The 23804-nt window shown below is 37.1% G+C and overlaps 6 protein-coding genes across 16 annotated transcripts; 3 read left to right on the top strand and 3 right to left on the bottom strand.

Moving 5' to 3' along the window:
• Positions 1-259: 259 nt before the first annotated feature.
• Positions 260-1848, bottom strand: LOC106391506 (RNA-binding protein CP29B, chloroplastic-like). Of its 2 annotated transcripts, none has more exons than XM_022718356.2 (5): positions 1406-1848; positions 1185-1286; positions 739-1065; positions 558-656; positions 260-462 (listed from the first exon to the last, which is right to left on the bottom strand). In XM_022718356.2, exons 1-4 carry the CDS (start codon positions 1775-1777, stop codon positions 591-593), a joined length of 867 nt encoding a protein of 288 aa, XP_022574077.2. In that variant the 5' UTR covers positions 1778-1848; the 3' UTR covers positions 260-462; positions 558-590. The 2 variants fall into 2 exon arrangements, with proteins under 2 accessions (XP_022574077.2, XP_022574078.2); XM_022718357.2 differs by having other exon boundaries at positions 260-475; positions 1406-1845.
• Positions 1849-3444: 1596 nt separating this feature from the next.
• Positions 3445-6960, top strand: LOC106447391 (adenylate kinase 1, chloroplastic-like). Of its 7 annotated transcripts, none has more exons than XR_007339266.1 (6): positions 3445-3790; positions 4043-4183; positions 4252-4524; positions 4600-4759; positions 6527-6684; positions 6761-6960. XR_007339266.1 is itself a non-coding variant. In XM_048778559.1 (5 exons), exons 1-4 carry the CDS (start codon positions 3506-3508, stop codon positions 4741-4743), a joined length of 843 nt encoding a protein of 280 aa, XP_048634516.1. In that variant the 5' UTR covers positions 3445-3505; the 3' UTR covers positions 4744-4759; positions 6527-6960. The 7 variants fall into 7 exon arrangements, 3 of the variants coding, with proteins under 3 accessions (XP_048634516.1, XP_048634517.1, XP_013744760.2); XR_007339265.1 differs by having other exon boundaries at positions 6764-6960; XR_007339268.1 differs by having other exon boundaries at positions 6631-6684.
• On the bottom strand, positions 6904-8456 carry LOC106448908 (40S ribosomal protein S5-1). The gene is made up of 5 exons (XM_048778561.1): positions 8339-8456; positions 8167-8261; positions 7545-7816; positions 7257-7460; positions 6904-7158 (listed from the first exon to the last, which is right to left on the bottom strand). Exons 2-5 carry the CDS (start codon positions 8257-8259, stop codon positions 7104-7106), a joined length of 624 nt encoding a protein of 207 aa, XP_048634518.1. The 5' UTR covers positions 8260-8261; positions 8339-8456; the 3' UTR covers positions 6904-7103.
• Positions 8457-9859: 1403 nt separating this feature from the next.
• On the top strand, positions 9860-17195 carry LOC106447387 (ABC transporter G family member 33). Of its 4 annotated transcripts, none has more exons than XM_048778557.1 (22): positions 9863-10298; positions 10359-10482; positions 10710-10795; positions 10867-10951; positions 11026-11185; positions 11571-11647; positions 11716-11769; positions 11864-12256; positions 12321-12602; positions 12687-13000; positions 13082-13242; positions 13490-13593; positions 13673-13826; positions 13896-14009; positions 14088-14164; positions 14250-14582; positions 14659-14949; positions 15327-15410; positions 15520-15653; positions 15725-15952; positions 16270-16696; positions 16794-17195. In XM_048778557.1, the coding sequence occupies exons 1-22, from the start codon at positions 9979-9981 to the stop codon at positions 17058-17060; spliced, it is 4269 nt and encodes a 1422-aa protein (XP_048634514.1). In that variant the 5' UTR covers positions 9863-9978; the 3' UTR covers positions 17061-17195. The 4 variants fall into 4 exon arrangements, with proteins under 4 accessions (XP_048634512.1, XP_048634513.1, XP_048634514.1 ...); XM_048778558.1 differs by having other exon boundaries at positions 9864-10298; positions 14091-14164; XM_048778555.1 differs by having other exon boundaries at positions 9860-10298; positions 12321-13000.
• A 100-nt stretch (positions 17196-17295) lies between these two features.
• On the bottom strand, positions 17296-19139 carry LOC106450239. The gene is made up of 4 exons (XM_013891886.3): positions 18920-19139; positions 18681-18784; positions 18429-18570; positions 17296-18207 (listed from the first exon to the last, which is right to left on the bottom strand). Exons 2-4 carry the CDS (start codon positions 18716-18718, stop codon positions 17833-17835), a joined length of 555 nt encoding a protein of 184 aa, XP_013747340.1. The 5' UTR covers positions 18719-18784; positions 18920-19139; the 3' UTR covers positions 17296-17832.
• A 1432-nt stretch (positions 19140-20571) lies between these two features.
• LOC106429701 lies at positions 20572-23468 on the top strand. Its single transcript, XM_048778562.1, has 4 exons — positions 20572-21456; positions 21530-21610; positions 22177-23017; positions 23099-23468. The coding sequence occupies exons 1-4, from the start codon at positions 20920-20922 to the stop codon at positions 23362-23364; spliced, it is 1725 nt and encodes a 574-aa protein (XP_048634519.1). The 5' UTR covers positions 20572-20919; the 3' UTR covers positions 23365-23468.
• The last annotated feature ends 336 nt before the right edge of the window (positions 23469-23804 follow it).

A 23804-nucleotide genomic window follows, 5' to 3' on the forward strand; every position in this document is an offset into this window, starting at 1 on the left:
AGACATACTTGAGACCATCGCAAACACTATACACTTTCAATGGAATCAGATCTCTCTATGGGCGAGTTTCGACACTAGATCCATAACATTGGGCCATTGTAAGAACCATGTCTTTAAGCAAATATTTGATTTCTCTTGAATTTGCTCATTCAACTGCATATTGTATTTGATTCAAATAGATTGCTCTGATTTTGGTGTTTTATGTGGTTATCAAATGCGTTTATACTCATAAGCGCAGAAGATCAGAAAGCACTGAACAAGACAGAGAAGATTGAATCAAAATAAAGCGAAGCAGTTAATGACAGCATTCAGACAGACAAGAACATGGTCTTCACTTATAAATCTTAAACTCTATTATGTTTTTCAAACAAAAGACCATCCGTGCATCCAAGGCACAACAACACATAGCTTAGTACGGTCCACCGAAACTGCCATCCTCTCACAAAAACTGCTTCAAAGCGCCTGTTACAATTTCATTTACTCAGATAAATCAGTCATAAAGTGGTTAATAACATCAAAATGCCCTTCTATAAGTACAATGGTTAAGTCAATCATACCTCTCCAGAGAATAGGAAGCCATAGATTGGTGCTCAAAACTGGCGCCTTGGAGGCCTAGCCTCAGCTTCAGACACTCTAATCTGCCTCCCGTCCAAATCCTACACAAGTCACATCAAAAGCATATCAAGAGAAGTTTCACTGATCACACTGTAAGTGTCAATAATAAAAAAAGATACTTACAGCACCATCCAAGGTTCTGATGGCATTCTGAACCTCTTGAGCAGAGTTGTACGTCACAAACCCAAAACCTTTCGACCTACCACTGTCCCTGTCGTAGATGACTCTAGCCTCAACAACCTTCCCTTGCTCCCCGAACAAACTCTCGAGCGCCATGTCATCAACACCCCACGAGAGGTTACCAACATAAACACGGTTCCCTGAACCAGCACCACCACCACCACCTCCACCAGAGCTTCCAAAGCTGCTTCTAGGTCCTCTTGAGAAGGAGTCTTCCCTCTTCGGTGGAGGAGGACCCGCGTTAACTCTCAACGGTCTACCATCCAACTCCTGCAAACAAAACCCAATAAGAACAACAAAACAACACAAAGGTTCCAACTTTTTGTCTTTAGCAACCACAAGTTTTTGTCTTTAGCAACACAAAGGTTCCGACATAAGTATGTTCTTACATAGCCATTGAACTGCTGTTCAGCTGTCTGAACCTCAGAGGCTGAAGACATAGTCACAAACCCAAAACCTCTGCTTCTCCCTGTCACCTTGTCATAGATAACCTAAACAAAGACAACAAAACGAACAATCACTAAAACCAATCTCAAACAACAACAAAGATTCAATCTTTATCTCATTTCTCGAAAACCCACAACTCAATTTTGAGTTTTTGACTCGTTACCTCAACCATCTCGACGTTTCCGGCGCTCTCGAAGAGCTGAGCGAGCTGAGCGCTGTCGACGTTGAAGGGGAGGTTACCGACGAAGAGCTTGAGGTCAGAAGAGAAGGATTGCTCCCGCCGCGGGGGAGGAGGAGCGTCGTCGTCAGCGAAGATGCCGTCTTCTTCGACCGAGAAGTCGTCAGTAACCGCGACGTTACGGACGAAGCGAGAGGAAGCGGCGGAGATGGAGAGGGAGAGGGAGGCGGAGAGGGAGTGGAGATTGAAGGAGAGGGAAGGAGGTAGGAGGGAAACGGAGGCGGGTCTGGAGATGGAGAAAGGAAGGGACTTGGGGGTGAAGGTGGAGAGAGCCAGAGAGGAAGCTGAAGCAGCCATGGTGAAGAGATGAGAAGAGATAAGGTTTGTTTTTAGCTTTAGGGGTTTTTGAGAGTGGAGATAAAGATGGTGTGTTTCTGATATTTATGGGCCAAATGAGAATAAATATCTTTGCACAAAATATCTCATTCTGATTTTTATTTACAAATTTTGCCTCAAAACTTTATTTTATTGCTAAATATTCTGCTGCTAATAAAATTTGTCATATTTTAATGAATTTATCTTAACGTCATCTCTGAAAAAAAGTATGTATTTAAAAAAAATATAGGTTTTCATAAATTTGTAGACAATTTCTTTAGAAAATCTTAATTTTCAAAATATTTTGTATTTTCTCACTTTAGTGGTGTTAGTTATCTTTTTATTGGAAGTCTCTACTTACTACTTGTCATACGCTGAAGTGAGATGACAGATGAGATGAGATGAGATCTAAGCCGTAGAGTTTTGGATGGACAGTGGAGATGGCACGTCTCATGCCAAAACCAAAAGAAAAAATCTATAAGATAGGATTTTTTAACTAAAAGCCAATGGAAGTAGCAACTCTCGTTCCACCACAGATCTTTAACTCCAATAAATTCAGAAAACAATACAGTTCCTCTAAAAAAAGCATTGAATCATACAAAGGTTGCTCCCTTCAAAACAAGTTAATAAGAAATGATGTATTTGGATAACAACAGAAGACTGAAGTTCTTGAACTGCAACACGCTTTTAGGATCTCTTCAATTGGAGGGTCATCTCGAGCTTCTTTGTCCTGAAATGTTCCAACAAACAAGTTGTTTAGTACGAGATTGTGATTAATTTACCCCTTTGATTACATTGACATGGTGTAAACACAAGTATTTGATCAAAACGTGTTACCTGGTCCATACTCCCCGGTCCGATCAAAACAAGAGAAACACCAGATGCATCCATCACATGCTAAGAAAACCTCAAATGTATCACTTAATGAAATGACCAAACCATCATCAAGATTTTGACAGTGGGGTGAATCATTTTACCTTCTTTTACGACAAGCAAGCTTTAATACCCAACATAGTAGTAGTAACCAACCACATTCACCAAATCTAATAAGAAACTTCTCCAAAAAGATTTAACCACCCAAAATGACGAGCAAATGCAACAACAGCCTTCCTATCCTTCCACAAAATCAGAAATCAACAGTCTCTCTCTCCCTGTACCAGTTCCTGTGAAGAAGAACCGATTCAATCTAGTTTATAATCTTTTCAGCTTCTCCAAAACAGAACAGATTCTAAAAGTTACCTGAAGCGCCGGTAATGGCCGACACTGCCACCACGTTACGCCGGAGAGAAAAATCTACTGGAGATGAGAACTGGCCAAAGAACCAAACTTTACTGTCCCGTAAACCCATGAATCGTTTTTCATCTTCTGATTCAGCGTAACGGGAGTGATCGTCGACGAAGACGGCGATGAGAGAGAAACCGCCATTGTTGTTTTGCTCCGGGAAAGCCGAAAGAAATAAGAAAAATCCAAACTTTAAGTTTTAGTTAGAAAAAAAAAATCAAATTAAAAAAAAATCAAACTTTAAGTTATTACACGTTGTATAGATGACGTAAGCATTGTCCGAAACAGAAAAAAGTCAAACGCCACGTAAGCTCAGTAAGAGTAAAAAGTTTAGGAAAAGGTAGATCCTTTTTTAAAAGCGAATGTTCCTTCTTTGCACGTTCAAGCGATCTCAAGCCGCTTCTCTATCTCTCTCTCTACATCTCTGAAATGGCGAGAGTACTGCGTGTGGCGAGATCCTCCTCCCTCTTCAGCTTCGGAAGCCGATCTTATTCAGCCGAAGCTAGCCACGTGTCCTCTCCCCCTCCTCCGTTTCTTGGAGCTCGCAGGGGCTTTACCAAGGAGAGAAACGTGCAGTGGGTGTTCCTCGGCTGTCCCGGTGTCGGAAAGGGGACTTACGCTAGCAGACTCTCGAGTCTCCTCGGTGTTCCTCACATCGCCACCGGAGACCTCGTCCGTGATGCGCTAGCTTCTTCCGGCCCTCTCTCCCAACAGGTTCTTGTTTCACTTTGTCCAAATGAATCCCAAAACGACGTCGTTTTCTGTTTAGATCTGTTAAAAGTTCATGTGTCTACCAACAGATCTAATGAACTAGTGTTTGTGTCCTAACGGATCTGATCCTTTTTTTAATAATAGTCAACGGCTCTCTCTCTCTCTCTCTCTCTCTCTCTCTCTCTCTCTCTCTCTCTCTCTCTCTCTCTCTCTCTCTCTCTTGCTTGTATTGAGATTCTTATTACTTGATTGCAGCTATCAGAGATTGTAAACCAGGGGAAGCTTGTTTCAGATGAGATCATAGTGAACCTATTATCAAAGAGACTTGAAGCTGGTGAAGCCAAAGGTGAATCAGGTTTCATTCTTGACGGCTTTCCTCGTACCATGAGACAAGCTGTAAGTTAATTCATTGAGTTCACATCATATTGAGCAAAGTTTTGAATGATTAATCTTTGTGTTTTCAGGAAATACTAGGAGATGTCACTGACATCGATCTAGTGGTGAACTTAAAGCTACCTGAGGAGGTTTTGGTTGACAAATGCCTTGGCAGGAGAACGTGTAATCAATGCGGTAAAGGTTTCAATATAGCTCACATCAACTTAAAGGGTGAGAACGGGAAACCAGGAATCAGCATGGATCCGCTTCTCCCTCCACCTCAGTGTATGTCAAAGCTCATCACTCGTGCTGATGATACTGAGGAGGTTGTGAAAGCTAGGCTTCGTATTTACAATGAAACCGTAGGTCCTCTTTCTCTATTGTCCTTACCTTTTAGCTGTGAAGCGATGCTTGATGCTTTGAATGATTGTGTGCAGAGCCAGCCTCTTGAAGAGTACTACCGTAGCAAGGGAAAGCTTATGGAGTTTGACTTACCTGGAGGCATCCCTGAGTCTTGGCCAAGGCTGTTAGAAGCTTTAAGGCTTGATGATTACGAGGAGAAGCAATCTGCCGCGGCGTAGTTCAACTACAACTCCGGTATTTATAATTCTTTGCATGTGGAAGACATATGCCTATATCAGTTTTGTGTTGGAAAATAAAGAAAACCTTAGGTTGTTTTTTTTATTGCCTCAGATCAGAATAATCATCATCATACACACTTTGCAAACTATATGATGTATCATGATTGTTTATGAGTTTGCTAGTTACAGGAATGTATAAACACTTTGGTACACTTTTGATTATTTATTGTTGAATGTGATCAATGATTGTTTATGAGTTTGGAGTAATTCTTGGGTTCACCCCCTAGGGTGAACCTCTAGGTTCACCAACCAATAGTGTTTGAGTATTTGATATTTGATATCTTTTAAAAAAGGAAACAACATTGAATTTCCAAATAAGATTATCTTTTTAAAATAAAACAATAAAAATACATAAAAATAGTTACAAAAAATAAATAAATAAATATTTTTAAGTCTTCAGCAAAATACTAAACCATATATCCTAAATCTTAAACTCTAAACCCTAAACCCTAAATCTTAAACTTTGGATAAACTCTAAATGTTTGAAAATTTTAAACCATAAATCATACATTAAAAACTAAATTTTAATAACACTAAGCCCTAAATCCTAATCACTAAACCCTAAACCCTTGGGTAAACCCTGAACCCTTGGATAAATCATAAACCGTAAATCAAAAATATTTAAAATTAAACTCTAGAGTTTATGATTTATCCAAGGGTTCAGTGTTTACCCAAGGGTTTAGGGTTTAGTGATTAGGATTTAGGGTTTAGTGTTATTAAAATTTAGTTTTTAATGTATGATTTAGGGTTTAAGATTTTCAAACGTTTAGAGTTTATCCAAAGTTTAAGGTTTAGGGTTTAGGGTTTAAGATTTAGGATATAGGGTTTAGTATTTTGCTAAAAACTTAAAAATATTTATTTATTTATTTTTTGTAACTATTTTTATGTATTTTTATTGTTTTATTTTAAAAAGATAATCTTATTTGGAAATTCAATGTTGTTTCCTTTTTTAAAAGATATCAAATATCAAATAATCAAACACTATTGGTTGGTGAACCTAGAGGTTCACCCTAGGGGGTGAACCCAAGAATTACTCATGAGTTTGCTAGTTACATTACATGAATGTATCAATACTTACACTGCTTGTTACACATCAGGTTTGATGTTTGGGCTCTTGTGATTAGTTTGTTTATTGTTGAATGTGTGTGATAATATTGCGGCTGGCCGAGCTGGCTGGTTAAAGAACACAACCAGACAGTAAAGTAAAACAGTCGCATACATTAAAGATTTTGTGGAACGTATAACCAGCTCCTGTCTGTCCTAGAATTGGCGGTTCGGGATAGAACTGTTCCTTACATACTGGAACTTCCAGTAGAATTTGATGCTAATTGTTGGTCCTAAACTAGTGTGTATCAGTTGCTATGTGATCTCATAACAGGACCTTAGCTTATGGTTTGTGCTTGAGGGTTCATTTGATTCTTCTGGTTTGACAATTAGTTTCTTGTTATGGACACGGTGAAATCAGACTCAAGTGAAAGGCTGGCTAAACCACATCGTAAAGCTATTTAAATCACAATTGTGAACATGTACTTTAGAGATGTCTCACTTACTTACTGTACCTCAGTCACTAGTATCTCTTGGTAGTGACTTATAGTGTTGTCTTGGCACGTGTGAATCATTTCAAAAGGAGTAAGATGTTTTCTTCTTCTATATGTACATTCGGAGTTAAGAAGATGTGTATAAGACCCTAACAATGTATATGTTACCATCCTCTTTGGAGCAGTCAAAGCAATGCATCTAAAAACAAAACATATAGGATGAATGAGGGTTAACAACTGTTCCATGGTAGAGAAACTAAACTGGTGGAGCTTTGGATTCTGGTTGCAGAAGCAGCCAGGGTGATGAAAAAGAGCTTGATGGTCCAACCAGATGCAAAAGAAGGTGAGATCAGTAGGCTTTAGCTTGTTTTAAACACTTTAGTGCAATCTACAGTTACAAGTAAGTTTGCTGATAATAGCAGGAAGGACGATAAGCAAGAGTATCGGTGGAATAAGACAGCATCGAAGAAGGCAGACATAATCATGTTTGCTCTTTGATTCATCTTCAATCTCAACAGGACATTAAAATCAATTTGTAGCTTTATTTTGTGAGTATATAGAATTGATGAAATAAGCAACCTTTAAATTAGAAATATAAAGATGAAAATATTCTTAAACATGAAACCGTTTTGATCAAGATTCAAAAAAACTTCATTAAAAGATAGGGACATCTTCTGAAACATATCCAAAAAGCTCTAATGAAAAACAGCAAGATAAGGTCTTTGAGATGTAATGCAAACTCAAGGCCTAGGAAGATCCTCCTTAACGGTTGGCCTTCGCAACTCTCTCAATCTCATCCTTCTTCTTGATGGCATAGCTGCAAAAAAACAAGACAAGATGCTATTAGTATTTAGCAACAAACAAACACAATTTGTGAACCCGCTTTAAGAGACAAGACAATGTAAAGATGTTTACCTGTTGGAAGATCCCTTGGCAGCATTGATGAGCTCATCAGCAAGGCACTCAGCGATTGTCTTGATGTTTCTAAACGCAGCTTCACGTGCACCAGTGGTGAGCAAGAAGATGGCTTGGTTCACACGTCTTAGAGGAGAGATATCAACAGCCTGCCTCCTAACCACACCAGCAGATCCAATCCTCGTCGCATCCTCACGTGGACCACTAGCTCACCAATAAAACACACACAACATTAGAAAAAAAGGTTTCTAGTAACACGCAATAAAGAATGCAACATTGTTGTCTTACCTGTTGACAATGGCATCAATGATAACCTGAATAGGGTTCAAGTCAGTCAAGAGATGGATGATCTCCATGGCGTGCTTGATGATCCTCACAGCCATCAGCTTCTTTCCGTTGTTCCTTCCGTGCATCATGAGAGAGTTCGTGAGCCTCTCAACGATTGGGCACTGAGCCTTCCTGAACCTCTTCACAGAGTATCTTCCAGCAGTGTGGGGGACAAAGGTCGCGTGCTTAGCAGGCTGAACACCAATGTAGTCAACAAGACTAATGTCTGTGACCTACCCATTCACAAAAAAAAAAAACACAAGATCAACAAAACAAATACTAAGAACATAGCCATTGTTGCCAATTTAAATTTTAGAGATCTAATATTCAAAAACAAACCAAACAACACAGAAAGTGTTGGACTTTAAGACAAAGAAACATCAGGATCAACCAAGTGTACTGAGACAATAAAACATGAATTGAAAATTAACAAAAATAAAAACAAAAAGAGGACATTTTTTCCGACATAACTCCATGAGTTATATCTAATTCAGACAATGTAACTATTTTTTTGTAATAGACCAATCATTTCATTGTAGAATTAGATCCTATAAAGATTGCAAATGAGCTATCGTAAACTTACCGAAACGTCATCAAAGCTCCAGCGATTGAAGAGCTTGACCTCGTTGGTAAGCTGCTGCTGAATCTCAGCGTCAATCTCAACGGCGGCGGCCATGGCTGGAAACACCAAACAAAAGCTTAGCCACAAGCACACACGCAAACCAGAGAATCGAAGATGAAGAAGAAATCAATACCTCAAACTCGTAAGCGTCGTGTGGAGATGAGACGGGACTAGGTTAAGCTGCAGCTACTGCTTGAAGAAGGTGGTGAGAAGAAACAAAAACCCTAATTTTACTAGAGTATTGGGTTTTTAAAATGGATTTTATTGGGCCCAATGGGCTTTTCGTAAGGCCCAGTCCAAGTCGTTATACCATAAGTCTTTAGAGCATACTAGAAAGAGAGCATTCAATGCGGGATGTCGACTTGCTAGCTCTCGTCCATGCACCGTCCGTCGCCATCAATCCGTGAGTTTTTATCGGTTTTTGTTCAATGACTCCAACGAACTTTGAAAGATTTGCCCACTCTTCCTTGCAAATTAATCACGAGATCATCGCCTTGTACTTGTTACTCCATTTTGTCGTATTATCATATTTACTTGTTACTCCATATTGTCGTATTATCATATTTTTATAAGATATTCACTAACAGTAACAGATAAGTCATTCTTATCCTAAAGTCATTTTAATTCAGAGACGACAAAATTTAGGAAAAATAAATTCTAGATGATTTATCGAAAAATATTTGTGTGTAATGTTATAGTCAGTTAACTTAATTCGTTTGCAATTTCTAGGAATAAAAATATGACAGTCTAATTCGTTAAATTAGTATACTTTCCCAAAAAGACAAATAATACAAGCTGATCTTGAAGAATCAATAAATTAATGTGAAAATGATAGACAATGAACGTGAAGATTGCTTGAGATATGATAAGATACTTTCAATGCTCCCGACAAGAAAAGCATTAATTTGGACTCGTTGATGCATGGGGTAGATAAGAGTGGACAGGGGAGCTTGCAGAGATTGGAAACAAGTATGGGGGATCGAGTTTCAAGAGCATCTCCTCAAGAAATGAACATGAGGATGAGAACATTTCTCGTCGACACACAAACTGCTAAGATAAACTATTGTGGTAAGATAGAATATATGTACCACATCAATGTCCTAGCTAAGAATAGATACCACAGCAATGTTCTAGCAAAGCAATATTGTCGAAAGTTTGTTCATCTATAATTTTCTTTTCCTTTTAATTAATTAAGATGGGTGCAATTTTTGCCTAGCAACACTAGAATATAGAATATGGACCACTTATGTAATTTAAGCATGCATAATGGCACACTATAAGTACTAGCTTTTAAATAAATAAAGTGATCCTTCAATTAATTAGGTATTTCATATTCTCAAAGTAAGTTAGGTAATAATACTTTAATTTCCACACTTTCTTGACCCAATAAAACTCCCCAATATATTATTTGTAGTCTACTTTTTTTTATTAAATTTGTAGATATTGTTAGAGGAATATAGTATGTTTTCTTTTGAATTATTATCTCTTTTTATTTATTTTTATTTCAAATAATAAGTTTGTTTATTTTTAAGAAGAATATCCTACCTCTAGTCAATTCAAATTGTTTGTTTCCGACCATATTCCAATCATGGTAAATTACCCAAAAAGAACACAAAATAATGACGTTGAGACACTCTCAAAAGTTAGCACGTAACAATTGTAGTAGTGAAAAGACGTCTAAGCATATTAAATATATTTACACTTTGAAGACAAATGCATATCTCATTATTGACTATTCATCAGATAAGAAGCCAAGAGAGTACTCACTGAGACATGAGTGGTGATGATTTGAGAATGGAGCTTGCAGAGATTGGAAAAAGCATGGGGTCGAGTTTCAGGAGCAGCTCCTCAAGAAACGAGGATGAGGCAGAGCATGCTCTGCAGTGGGCTGAGATCCAAAGATTACCTAGTTTCAAACAACTGAGATCATCTCTGGTCGATGAAGAAGGGGATGATGTGGAGAAAGGGAAAAGGGTCGTTGATGTCACCAAGCTTGGAGCCATGGAACGTCGTCTGATGATTGAGAAGCTGATCAAACACATTGAGAATGACAATCTCAAGCTGCTCAAGAAAATTAGAAGAAGAATAGACAGGTATATGTGAAAACAAAGAAACAAACCTTGTGAATCTTGAACTGAGTTGTTACTTTGCAGGGTTGGTGTGGAGCTTCCAAGCATAGAGGTGAGGTATAAGCATCTAAGTGTTGAAGCAGAATGTGAGGTCGTTGAAGGGAAGGCGCTTCCAACTTTATGGAATTCTTTGAAGCACATTTTCTTAGTGAGTATACTTGAGAATATAATGCATTTTGCCAGTAGGTAGTAAATTGTTGTGAACAAACGCGAATTAACTTCAAAGAAAACAAAAAAAACTTGAAAAGAACAAAGCACGATTGAGGCAAATATCATTTTAAAATTTGTATATTGATTATGTGAATAATTAAATCTACAACAACTTAGACAGTTGTTAACATAACTAGTATTGAACTATACTTTTTTCTTCTTTAGGAGTTGGTAAAGCTGAGTGGTGTAAGAACACATGAAGCCAAGATAAGCATACTTAACGATGTTAGCGGCAACATTAACCCTGGAAGGTAGCTTTTGATCCAAGCTTTGAGTTAGTGTGTAATGCACGCAACTAATGCTCTCTTCTTGTTGCTCCAAGGTTAACACTGCTGCTTGGTCCTCCTGGATGTGGAAAAACTACTCTGCTCAAGGCTTTGTCCGGAAACTTGGACAAGAATCTAAAGGTTTTCAGACTTTGTTTCAATCTGATTCTCATGATGCAGATGTGTAAACCACAGAACTCTTTTGTTTTCCACAGATTTCTGGTGAAATCTCTTACAATGGACACGGTCTAAACGAGTTTGTTCCTCAGAAGACATCCGCTTACATAAGCCAACACGATCTGCACATTGCGGAGATGACTGTTAGGGAGACAATAGACTTCTCAGCTCGTTGTCAAGGTGTTGGTAGTCGAACAGGTAAGATGTCTTCTGAAGCATCCGCTAAACTATTTGCTGAAACAGATATATCAATTTTCTCTGTACCAATGTTCAAAAAGTTGTTTGGCTATAACTATGCGTTTTATAGAGGACTACCGATTAGATTGATTATTCGGGGCAGTGCTAACGAAATATTGATTTGTTTTATATATTTTTTACATTTTTATATGATATTTTTTGGCTTTAATTATAAAACTATTTTGATGAATTGTAAAAATTAAATATACAAAATAAAACAAATTAGAAAAATCTGTGGATTTGCACTAACATAATTGGTTAATTTAGATTGATTTAAACCAATTTTAACTGATTTAGAACAATTCAAACCGATTTGAATCATGCTCTATACTATTGGCTGAAACAGATATTATGATGGAGGTCAGTAAAAGAGAAAAGGATGGTGGAATCATTCCTGACCCTGACGTAGATGCTTACATGAAGGTCCCATTCCATAAGCTAATCTTTTAAGAGGGATGATTATAAAACCTTTTGTTAATCCCATTGTGCAGGCTATATCGGTTAATGGACTTAAAAGAAGTCTACAAACAGATTACATCTTGAAGGTAATTTCTCTGACAACAACTCAGACTTGTAATCCTTGTTGATTAGCTTCTTGATTATGTCATGTATTTGCAATTTGCATTTCTTTTTCTTCAGATCCTAGGGCTTGACATATGTGCAGAAACATTGGTTGGTAATGCCATGAAAAGAGGCATATCTGGTGGTCAAAAGAAGCGTCTTACTACAGGAGAGATGATCGTTGGTCCAACAAAAGCTCTGTTTATGGATGAAATCACAAACGGCTTAGACAGCTCCACAGCGTTTCAGATAGTTAAGTCACTTCAGCAGCTGGCTCACATCACCGACGCAACTGTGTTTGTTTCCCTTCTTCAGCCTGCTCCAGAGTCATATGATCTCTTTGACGATATTGTCTTGATGGCTGAAGGAAAAATAGTTTATCATGGTCCAAGAGGCGAGGTCTTGAGGTTCTTTGAAGAGTGTGGGTTTAGATGCCCAGAGAGGAAAGGTGTTGCAGACTTTCTACAAGAGGTAAGAAGCCAAGTTTATGTTCCTTGACACTTACGTTTTGTTCTGAGTTGTTTTTGTTTTGCAGGTTATATCTAGGAAGGACCAAGGACAGTACTGGCTGCACCAGGACATACCCTATACCTTTCTCTCAGTAGACGCGTTGTCCAGGAGATTCAAGGAGTTAGAGATTGGGAGAAAGATTGAGGATGCTCTCTCTAAGCCCTATGATAATTCAAAAACCCACAAGGATGCTCTCTCTTTCAGTGACTATTCTCTTCCAAAGTGGGAGCTGTTCAGAGCATGCATCTCAAGAGAGTTTCTATTAATGAAGAGAAACTCTTTCGTCTACCTCTTCAAGACGTTTCAGGTTACATTCTTCGTTCCTTGTGTCTTCTTTCAATGTTCTAGGGTTAGGTCTAAAGAAACCCTTCTTGCCCTTTATGTTTTGCAGCTTGTTCTGTCAGCAATCCTCACTATGACAGTTTTTATTAGAACACGTATGGGTGTAGATATCATTCATGGAAACTCTTACATGAGTTGTCTCTTTTTCGCAACCGTTGTGCTTTTGGTGGATGGTTTGCCAGAGCTGTCTATGACTGTTCAACGTCTTGCCGTGTTCTACAAGCAAAAGCAACTTTGTTTCTATCCAGCTTGGGCTTATGCAATCCCTGCAACCGTGTTAAAGATCCCTCTCTCTTTCTTCGAATCTCTCGTTTGGACTTGCCTTACTTACTACGTCATTGGATACACTCCTGAAGTCTCTAGGTAAGAAGAACTCTATAACCATCTCTTGCTTGCTCCCTACTCAAACGATTATGGAAAGTAATGGTTACTTGGTGTTTTTAGGTTCTTACGTCAGTTCATGATGCTCTTTGCTGTTCACTTCACATCCATATCCATATTCCGATGTATAGCTGCAATCTTTCAGACAGGAGTTGCTTCAATGGCAGCTGGTAGTTTCGCCGTATTAATCACCTTTGTGTTCGCCGGTTTCGCCATCCCATACAGTAAGACTTTTGCACTCTTTCTTCATTTCAGTCTTGTTCCAAACTTCCATCAAAACATGACCAGGGCCGGATCTAGGCACAGCCCAATAAAACATCGGTCTCGGTCCCTAAATTTTTTGAAATTTTTAGTACGAATAAACCCCTAAACTATAGAAAAAAAAAATTGTTTTACTAAGATTTTTAAATGTTTCAAGCTCCCAAAATCTCATATCCGGCCCTGAACGTGACATTGGTTTTGTTGCTGCAGCTGATATGCCAGGGTGGCTGAAATGGGGATTCTGGGTGAATCCTATAGGTTACGCAGAGATTGGGCTCTCTGTAAACGAGTTTCTTGCTCCGAGATGGCAGCAAGTAAGTATCTCATCTTTTTACATACTTCTCTTCATCATTCTTACAAGACTAATCAAGTTTTTCTTGTTATGTTTTGTAGATGCAACCAACGAATGTTACATTGGGGAGAACCATACTTGAAAGCAGAGGACTGAACTATGATGATTACATGTACTGGGTCTCATTATGTGCCTTGCTGGGACAGACTCTCCTCTTCAATACTATTTTCACTCTAGCTTTGAGTTTCTTGAAATGTAAGTTACAAAATATCGAAAAATATGCCATGGACTAAAGCATAAACTGAAGAGCTTCTTTTTTAACAGCTCCCACTACATCTCGCGCTATGATCTCCAAAGACAAGCTCTCTGAGCTGCAAGGAACAAAAGATTCATCACTCAATAAGAACAAGAAGGCAATAGATTACACAGAAGATTCAGGTGAAACATATATGTCTTTCTTGTCATACAAGCAAACTCTTTATTCTCAGTTTAGCTTTATTGACCTAATTCATTCAGCAGGGAAGATGGCCTTACCTTTTAAGCCTCTCACCATAACATTTCAAGATTTGAACTACTACGTTGACGTTCCTGCGGTAAAATCTTCTCCTCCCCATCCTTGGATCTTAACCATCTTCATATGCAAACATGATCATCAAAGGACGTTTTGACTAATCTTAGGAGATGAGAGTTCAAGGATACAATGAGAAGAAACTGCAGCTTCTCTCAGATATCACCGGAGCTTTCAGACCAGGCGTTCTAACAGCGTTGATGGGGATCAGTGGAGCCGGAAAAACAACTCTACTCGACGTTCTCGCCGGAAGAAAAACAAGCGGATACATCGAAGGAGAGATCAGAATCAACGGATACTTTAAAGTCCAAAAAACCTTCGCAAGAGTCTCAGGCTACTGCGAGCAAACAGATATACACTCACCAAACATCACCGTCGAGGAGTCTCTAATCTACTCCGCTTGGCTCCGTCTAGTTCCAGAAATAGATCACAAAACCAAAATAGTAAGCCCTAGTGATGATTCTAAAAAAGGAAAGAATGACCTAGAAAGTAACTTGACTGAAAAGAAACTCGTTGCAGAGATTCGTGAAGGAAGTTCTTGAGACGATAGAGCTGGAGGAGATCAAGGACGCCATGGTGGGAGTCCCCGGCCAGAGCGGGCTGTCGACGGAGCAGAGGAAGAGGTTGACGGTGGCGGTGGAGTTGGTGGCGAATCCTTCGATCATCTTCATGGACGAGCCAACGACGGGGCTGGACGCAAGAGCAGCTGCCATTGTGATGAGAGCTGTGAAGAACGTCGCGGAGACTGGACGTACCATTGTGTGCACTATTCATCAGCCTAGCATCGACATTTTTGAAGCCTTCGACGAGGTAATACATATTTTTTTTTTCAAATATAAAAGTATTTATATTGATTTTTTAAAAGAATACTCTCAAATTGTATTACATAACATTTTATCCAGAAACAGATATAAGAGATTTTTTTTTTCTTTCAAATAGCCTTTATCAAAATTTTGAAAATTATAGAATAATTATGTTTAGGGTTTAGAAGGGATGGGTGAGATTAGGTTTTATAAATTAGAGTAACTTAATTATTATTATTTTTGAAAAAAATGAGTGATGTTTTGAAGATCTGTTAGTGCTATATTTGTGATAAAATATAAAAGGGCTTCTATTGGAGTTTTGACGATTTTTTTGGATAATTAAATAGAAATTTCTTAAAACATATTGTTTTATTACATGTTCAGTTGGTACTTCTGAAGAGAGGAGGTAGCATGATTTACACTGGACCACTTGGACAACATTCTTCTCATGTCATACAGTATTTTGAGGTCAGCGTGTTACACAAGAAAATGAGTCAGTTTAGTTTCTATGAACTTTTCAATGTTTTAACGAAATAATTAACTATGTATATTTTTGTTATTTGGGGTTAATGAACAGAGTATCCCTGGAGTTGCTAAGATTAAAGACAACTACAATCCAGCAACATGGATGCTAGAGGTCACTTCACAGTCTGTAGAGATTGAACTCAACATGGATTTTGCAAAAATCTACAAAGAATCAGCACTCTACAAGTGAGCTGAATATCTCAAAAACAACTGAAACTTGTCATTTATTACGAGCTCATGTGTTTTCTCTGTGGCAGGAGCAACTATGAACTTAATCAACAGCTGAGCAAACCGGATCCCGGGTCAAGCGATTTGCACTTCGAGAGAACTTTTGCGCAGAGCTGGTGGGAACAGTTCAAGTCTTGTCTCTGGAAGATGAGCTTGTCTTACTGGAGAAGCCCTGCTTACAACTTGATGCGAATCTGTCACACTTTGGTCTCTTCTTTGATCTTTGGTCTACTCTTCTGGAAGCAAGGCCAAAAGATGTAAGTTAGCTGCCTAAAATATAATCAAAATCATCATTACATTCTTAGTAAAGAAATGTCTCACATAGCAGTAAAATACTATTTTATTCCAAAATATCAAACAAGAATATTTTTTTCAAAAAAAGTATTTAACTAAAAGCGGAGTTTGGGTTAGGGTAAGAGTTTAGATGCAAAGTAATTTAGTTATTTTAATCTTTAACTAATGATAGTTTGAGATACTCATTATGTGCTATTTTTGTCATAATTGTTTTTATGATATCTAGCTAAGGAATTTTCCTTTCTTAGTATTCATTGTATTATTGTATGTTTTTTGGCAGAGATACTCAACAGAACTTGTTCACAGTTCTAGGAGCCATATATGGCCTTGTGATCTTCTTGGGGGTAAACAACTGCACTTCAGCGTTACAGTATTTTGAGACAGAGCGTAATGTTATGTACCGTGAAAGATTCGCTGGAATGTACTCTGCCTTTGCCTTTGCAATGGCTCAGGTTGTGACCGAGATTCCTTACATTTTAATTCAAAGCGCAGAGTTTGTGATCATAATATATCCAATGATGGGTTTATACGGGTCTGCCTACAAAGTCTTTTGGAGTCTCTACTCAATGTTCTGCAACTTACTCTCCTTCAACTACTTAGCGTTGTTCCTCATCTCCATCACTCCAAACTTCATGCTCGCAGCTATTCTCCAGTCTCTTTTCTTCGTTGCTTTCAACCTTTTTGCTGGATTCTTGATTCCACTACCGGTAATATCTTTTTTTGTAACAAGTCATTATCATCATCATCATCGTTGATCTTTACCTATAGTTAATAGTGTGTTTCCTTGATGTTGAAACAATGCAGCAAATACCAAAGTGGTGGGTCTGGCTTTACTATCTAATACCTCCCTCTTGGAGTCTCAATGTGTTTTTCTCGTCTCAATACGGTGATATTCATCGAGAGATCAATGCATTTGGAGAAACCACGACCGTTGCGAGATTCTTAGAGGACTACTTTGGATTCCATCATGATCGTTTGATGACTTCAGCAATTGTTCTCATCGCGTTTCCAGTTGCATTGGCCTCTATGTTTGCTTTCTTTGTTGCCAAACTCAACTTTCAGAAGCGATGATCGAGTAATCACACACCGACCAAAGGTCTATAAGCACCAAATGGTAGTTTACAAAATATATGTACGGACATGCATGTATTCTTTGGCACACACTTTGTAACACTAAACAAATGCAAGCTTTATTCATAAATTTTTTAAAAAAATTAAAATATACTAATATTGCATTTACAACATAATAGTGTCAACACTTGAAGGCTTGAAGCTTAATACAGTTAGTTTAAGTACCCACTTGTAATGAAATGAAACACAATAAAACATGCTTTTAGTTTGCTTCTTGATTGAACATATGAACGTAAAGTACAAGAGATCTAAACAAAACAAATACATAGGAAGATTCAAGATAGTGCCAATCATACTTTGTAACTCATTTTTTTTACCATAGAGAAATGATCTTAATTAGTATACTGCTTCCTTTATTCAATCACATCATTAATTTTCAAGAAACGTCACTTTCTTTCTTTGATAACAAAATACAACAAAAGAAAGAGACAGGTCCGTGTCTTGTCGTCCTCCCCATCTCTACTAGTAACACTTTGAATTTAATACCGCCAAACTCAAAGATGTCCTAAAGCCTAATTGATCCCTTTATGATCACATGCCCTTCTCCTTCCTCTCTCTTTCTATGGTGCATGCCTTAATCCATCAAGAACTTCCACAAATGTATTAAACTATAGTATTAGTAGCTTCAGGTTCCAACATCAAAACGGTTCTCAATCAAGGTTATTTAGGAGATATGAGGAAGGGATATTCTTGAATCTTGATTCTTGAACTCTTAAGAAAAGTCATTACTAGCCTCTGATTCTGCTTCATGACTTGAGGTTGAAGCCACAACACTTGCTTCATCAGAAGAAACATCTTTGAGCTTTGAACTTGACTCTTCTTCTTCTGTGGAGGCAACATTCTCAGTTGCTTGATCAACTTTTTCTTCCTCCAAAAATCTATTTTCATGAGTTTCTTCTTCTAGCTTGGATGCTGAAGTGGAAACAGAAGACAAACATGAAACTTCAGATGAACTCAATTGATCTGATCCTTCAAAACTGCGAGACCCCTTTATGGATACAAGCTTTTTCATCAGAAACTTTAGTCTCTTCTCTGCTTTCTCCCTTAATCTTATCTCTTCTTTCAGATGTTTCTCCAGCTCTTCCATCTGTTTCCAAGAGATCAAAAGGTTGTCTTTAAAACCATAATCAGCTTATTACCAAACAAAGATGAGGAAACGATAACAGAACAAATGAATCTCTATCTTGGTACTTAAGTAACAAGAATTGGCTCTTTTCTTGGTCCTTGATCAAAAACCAAATCTTGAAAAATAAAGAGAAAAAGGCTACTTAGTAAACAAGAATTATACTTAGATTTTGTGAAGCTTACCTTTCTGGTAATGAGATCCGCTTCATCTTTTACAAACCTTGAAACTTGCCTCTCTGCAAGTAGTCTCCCTCTTAGACACTCCACAGTTCTCAGACCTTCCTTCTCTTCTCCTTCTTCCATCTTCTTATTTGCAGAATTTGTTCTTAAACAAAAAAAAATAGATAAATCAATTCGTCAATAGACTCTCTCAATATAGAACTTTCTTAAGATCACACAACACTAATATAGATATAGAGAGAAAGAAAGAGAAACCTGCATTTCGTGTTGCAATTGAAGGGATCAATTGTCATACTGTTCTTTATTCAAAAACCAGAACCAGATTGGTAAAAGCTTATAAAGCTCAACTTCTCACCTAACTGCAAAAAGGGTAAACTAAAAATAATAAGACAGTTAAGACCAATGTGTTGTTAGATTGATGTCACTATGATTTACATTTATTGTTCATTCAGTAAGAGGAACATATCAACATCATATCTTAAAAACCAACTTACCACGACACAGTCGACACTCTTCTTTAACAAAATAATAAAAAAAATTCTCAAGTTCAAATAGTAAACACAGATCCAGTTTCAAATTCAAATCCCCTCGCTTGGTAGAGAAGAGTGAAATGAACTTAAAACCACAAAAGTTTTGAAGTTCTCTCTGAAAAGAAAATCAGAATCTGTGGTGTAGGGACATGTTGTAAGCAAAACGACAGTGTGGGATTGGAGTTTTGTTACTTTCTCATGAGTTGGTTGGTAACTCTCCCACTTAATAAATTTAACTTCTTACTACAAGGTTAATTTAACTTCTTGGCCACACAGAAAGTTTATGCTCCCAAGTCCCAACCTCTCACTCTATAATTTTACTAAATAGTTTGTGTTAATTTTCTTTTCAAACTAGGTTAAGACCCGCGCCTTGCGCGGGATGAACATTATATATATAAATTATTTTATATATTATATGTTTATAACATATTATGAAATAATAAATATGTATTGAATAATTAAAAAGTCATTATCTACTACTTATATAATTAAATTGATGCGAACATATAAATAAATTTTATAAATCGAAAAAATATTTTTTCTATTTGATATGATATATTTAAATTTAAATGATAGTAACATATATATAGTATATTTTAATATTAATATTTATTAGATGATGCTTTTTGCTCATATTTTTTTTTATCATTTGTATCTATTATAGAAAAAAGTCTAAACTAGTGATAACAAAATTTTCCACTATGAGGTTAATGGTTTAAGTAATTTATAATATTTAAAAAAATTAAGTTGTCAATATTTTTTCAAACTTTTTATCAAAAAAATATTCAAAGTAAATTTCAAAATTAAGATATTTTTATATTTTTATATGGCATACAGTTTAATTTAAAATGATACATATATTTATATATCTTTTATTTTTGATACTTATTAAATGAGACTTTCAACTTATATTATTTTTTAATTATTTGTATCATGTCATAACAAAAGTTTTAAATCATAGATCACAAAATTTGAATGTGAAATTTTTGACAGTTTTAGCAATTTATACTCGTTTTTAAAAATTCAAAATATAATATATAAATAAAATTTTTAATTTTTATTATATGGTTACTATGATTGTTTAATTTATTTTAATAGATTAGAATTAAACAAATACAAATATAATACACACTTATTTTTATCAAATCTGTATTATTCAAAATCATTAATTGTCATATATACTTTAGCCACATTAAGCAATTCCGTAATCTTATTTAAGGAAATAATGAAACACATTAATAATGTATTTATTGTGGTTTAATAAAAAACTTATTATATATTTAGATGAACCAACTTATTTCTGTAAGGATTCTAAGAATCATTCTAGTGATGACACGTGATTACAAGAAAATGTTGCAATGTTTCTCAAATAATATATAGAGGATTAGATAATTAGTTACCAACACGCAAATAAAACATTCGAGTGATTAAGAGCTCACTTGTACTTCACTCAAGGATCAAAGTAATTTACTACCATAACCCTTTTAATCAAACTATACTTATTTTGTGAAGCAACCTAATGAATTATATTCTTGTTCTTATTAGGAACCCCACCACTTCAATCCAAGCCACTTAATAACTCCCAAGTTATAGAATCAAATGCTGAGATCGACCAAATGGGCACACAAAAATCTGGAAAAGGACACTTCTGTTTTTATTTTTTTAATGAATTAATAATAAATCGAAATTAAGCTGAAAATACTATAAAACCTAAAACTTTAACTTATTTACATATCCAACCAACCTACCCCACCCACTAACCCGACCCGCGTGCCCTTCCCGGATCCTTCCCCCTAAATCAAACTAAATCCCTAATTCCTCTTCCCCGACATAACCAACAGAAAAAAATTCACGATCTCTCCCCCTTCCCTCTATCTCATCTCACTAATCAAACTCTACCACAATCATCACGATCTCCCTCTATCTCATTTGTTTCTCTATTTCGTGTTACTCTTTGAAACACTATGGCTCCAAAGACTCGTTTCACCGAACAAACGAACAAAGAAGGTGCGCCGGAGAAGAAGAAGAAGAATGAGTCAGTGGTGGAGAAGAAGAAAGCTGCGGTGGAGAAGAAGAAAGCTGAGGCGGAAAAGAAGAAGAAAGACTCTGTGATAAAGAAAAAACAAGCAGCGGTGAAAAGGAGGAGAGAAGCCGTTAAAAAAAAAAGAGATGCAGAGAAAAAGAAGATTGAAACCGCAGAGAAGAAGAGGAAGCGAGACAGTGGTGTAGACGATGAGTCCTCGTCCAATCCAACCAAGCGGCCTCAGACCGCATCTTCACCAGAACATCAAGCCGATCCTGATCATTATCCGCCACTATCAACGGAGTTACCTTCGCAGGATGATAGAGAGGGTACGCCAAGCCCATCAGTTCCGATTGAGCCACAAAAATCACCTACTCAAACACCCAATGAGGCGGAGAATCCACTGCAAGCTCCAATAACTTCTACCAACAGAGAATCAGGCTCACCCGAGGCTGCCATTAACAATGACGGGCAAACGGTAAACAAATCAATTAAAATGGTTTTGGAATTTTTATGATAAAATTGGACTAACAAATAGGAACCGTGAGCAGATTGGATCTAACAACATAGATTCAAATTCACATGAGGCTGCTATTGGATCTGCTGCCATTGACAACGACGCTCCAAGAACGGTAAACAAGTCAACTTAAATGGTTCTAGAAATATTTATCATAGGGTCGAAAAAAAAAATAAGTAGTGATTATATAAGAAGTGTAACTAGTACAACTAAAAGAATGAAACTAGTTCAACTGGTAATAAAATGTTGTAAAACAGAATCAATGGAACTAGTATAACTAGTACAACCACACTTCTTATAACTAATATAACTGGTATAACTATGAAAAGTATAATTAGTCTAACTAATACAACCGAGTATTAAATTACTAGTACAACTAAAAGAGTGAAAATGGTGCAACTGGTAATAATATGTTGTAAACAAATTCAGGATAACTAGTAAATTTTTTTTATAAGTAATATAACTGGTACAACTACGCTTCTTATACGTAGTCTGACTAGTATAACTAGAGAAGTATTTTGTATAACTGTTTAATGAGATGGTGTTGTTGTTGTATAACTAGGCTTGCTGGTAGAACTAGTAATATTATTTTTAATTTAATTAGTGTAACTGGTACAACTAAGTGTTTATGTGTTGTATAACTCAGTTATTTATTCTTTGTATTTTGTTTGTATTTTTCAGGTTGAGAGTGATGATATGACCGTAGAAGCTGACAGACCTGCTGGTTTTTTCTTCAATCCGAGCAACTATGGAAAGGGTTGCAAGCTCTCCTCAAGGTGCCATCAACACGATTTTCTGAACAAGACGATTGGTAAGTTGGATGCCTCAGAGAAGAGTTGGTTTCAGGAACATCCTCAGTTCAAGCATATATTCCACATGGATTGTACCTCAACAAGAAAAGTGATGGGATTGTGGATGTTGCTACTTCGTACTATGCATACAGAGAAGGGTCGACAAGCTTGGTTTGGGGTAAACGGTGTTCCAATTAGATACTCTATCAGGGAACATAGCCTCCTCTCTGGTTTATACTGCCACTCATATCCAGAAAACTATCAGAGCATAGGGAGACTGAAGTTTGCGAGAAAGTATTTTAAAATCCAGAGAGAAAGTTGGTCGTTCCAGGAGGGCGAGATGTATGGTGATAAGGAGGCTGAGATACTTGGTGATAAGGAGGGCGAGATGCATGGTGATAAGGAGGGTGAGATACATGGTGATAAGGATGGTGATGAGACTAACAAGGATGGTGATAAGGCTGATAAGGATGGTGATGATGAGCCTGATAAGGAGGGTGAGGATGGTGATAAGGCTGATAAGGATGGTGATGATGAGCCTGATAAGGAGGGCGAGGATGGTGATGAGGCTGACAAGGGTGATGAGGCTGAGAAGGATGGTGAGAAGCAGATTGAGGCAGAGGCTGACAAGGGTGATGAGGCTGAGAAGGATAGTGAGAAACAGATTGAGGCAGAGGCTGAGAAGGATGGTGAGAAACATATCGAGGTAGAGGCTGAGAAGTTGATGCAAGGTAAGTCATGATAACATATAACTTCAAATTTTATTTTTAATGATGATGATCTAAGTCAGGATGTATTTTTGTTCAATGTAGATACTGAAGATGGAGATGAGCAATCTACACTTCAAATTATGGCAGACACTGCAGAGAGATTTGAGAAGGCTGCTGCGGAAAAAGCTGTTGTGGACAAGACAGATGAGGTTGTAGATGATGATGCTTTGGAGAAGGAAGGTGAGGTTAGAGTTGATGACGCTTTAGAGAACACAGCTTCGGTTGGAGATTCACAGGATCCTGCTGAGATGCCAAAGAGGGTGCCCAAGCGTTCTCATTTGTTGAGGTCTCCTTTTACGCCAAACTGATTTGGCTGAACTATGTTGTTGTTTTTGGAACTTGTATGTGTTTGTTTTAAAACCTAAAACGGATGAACTTGTATGTGTGTGTGTTTTAAAACCTAAAACTTGTATGTGTGTGTGTTTTAAAACCTAAATCCAAACTTGGTGGTTGAACAGGTTGCAATTACAGGTGGGAAGTAAAACAACATTACAGCATCAACTATGCCAAAAAATATGAAAGTAGTATAACTAGAAAAACTAGTACACCTAGTGTTAAATTAAAAAGTGTAGGACTTATCTGGGAATCCACTTATTTGAAACTCATTATGCACACAAAGTTGTTTTAGTTTTTTAGTTGTACTGGTTTCTACAAAGTTGTACTAATTTATTAGTTATACTGGCTTGCACAAAGTTGTACTAGTTTATTAGTTATACTAGTTTGTACAGAGTTGTACTTTGGCAGTGAA

The sequence above is a fragment of the Brassica napus genome, chromosome A4 (assembly GCF_020379485.1).
Source record: "Brassica napus cultivar Da-Ae chromosome A4, Da-Ae, whole genome shotgun sequence".
Classification (NCBI taxonomy): domain Eukaryota; kingdom Viridiplantae; phylum Streptophyta; class Magnoliopsida; order Brassicales; family Brassicaceae; genus Brassica; species Brassica napus.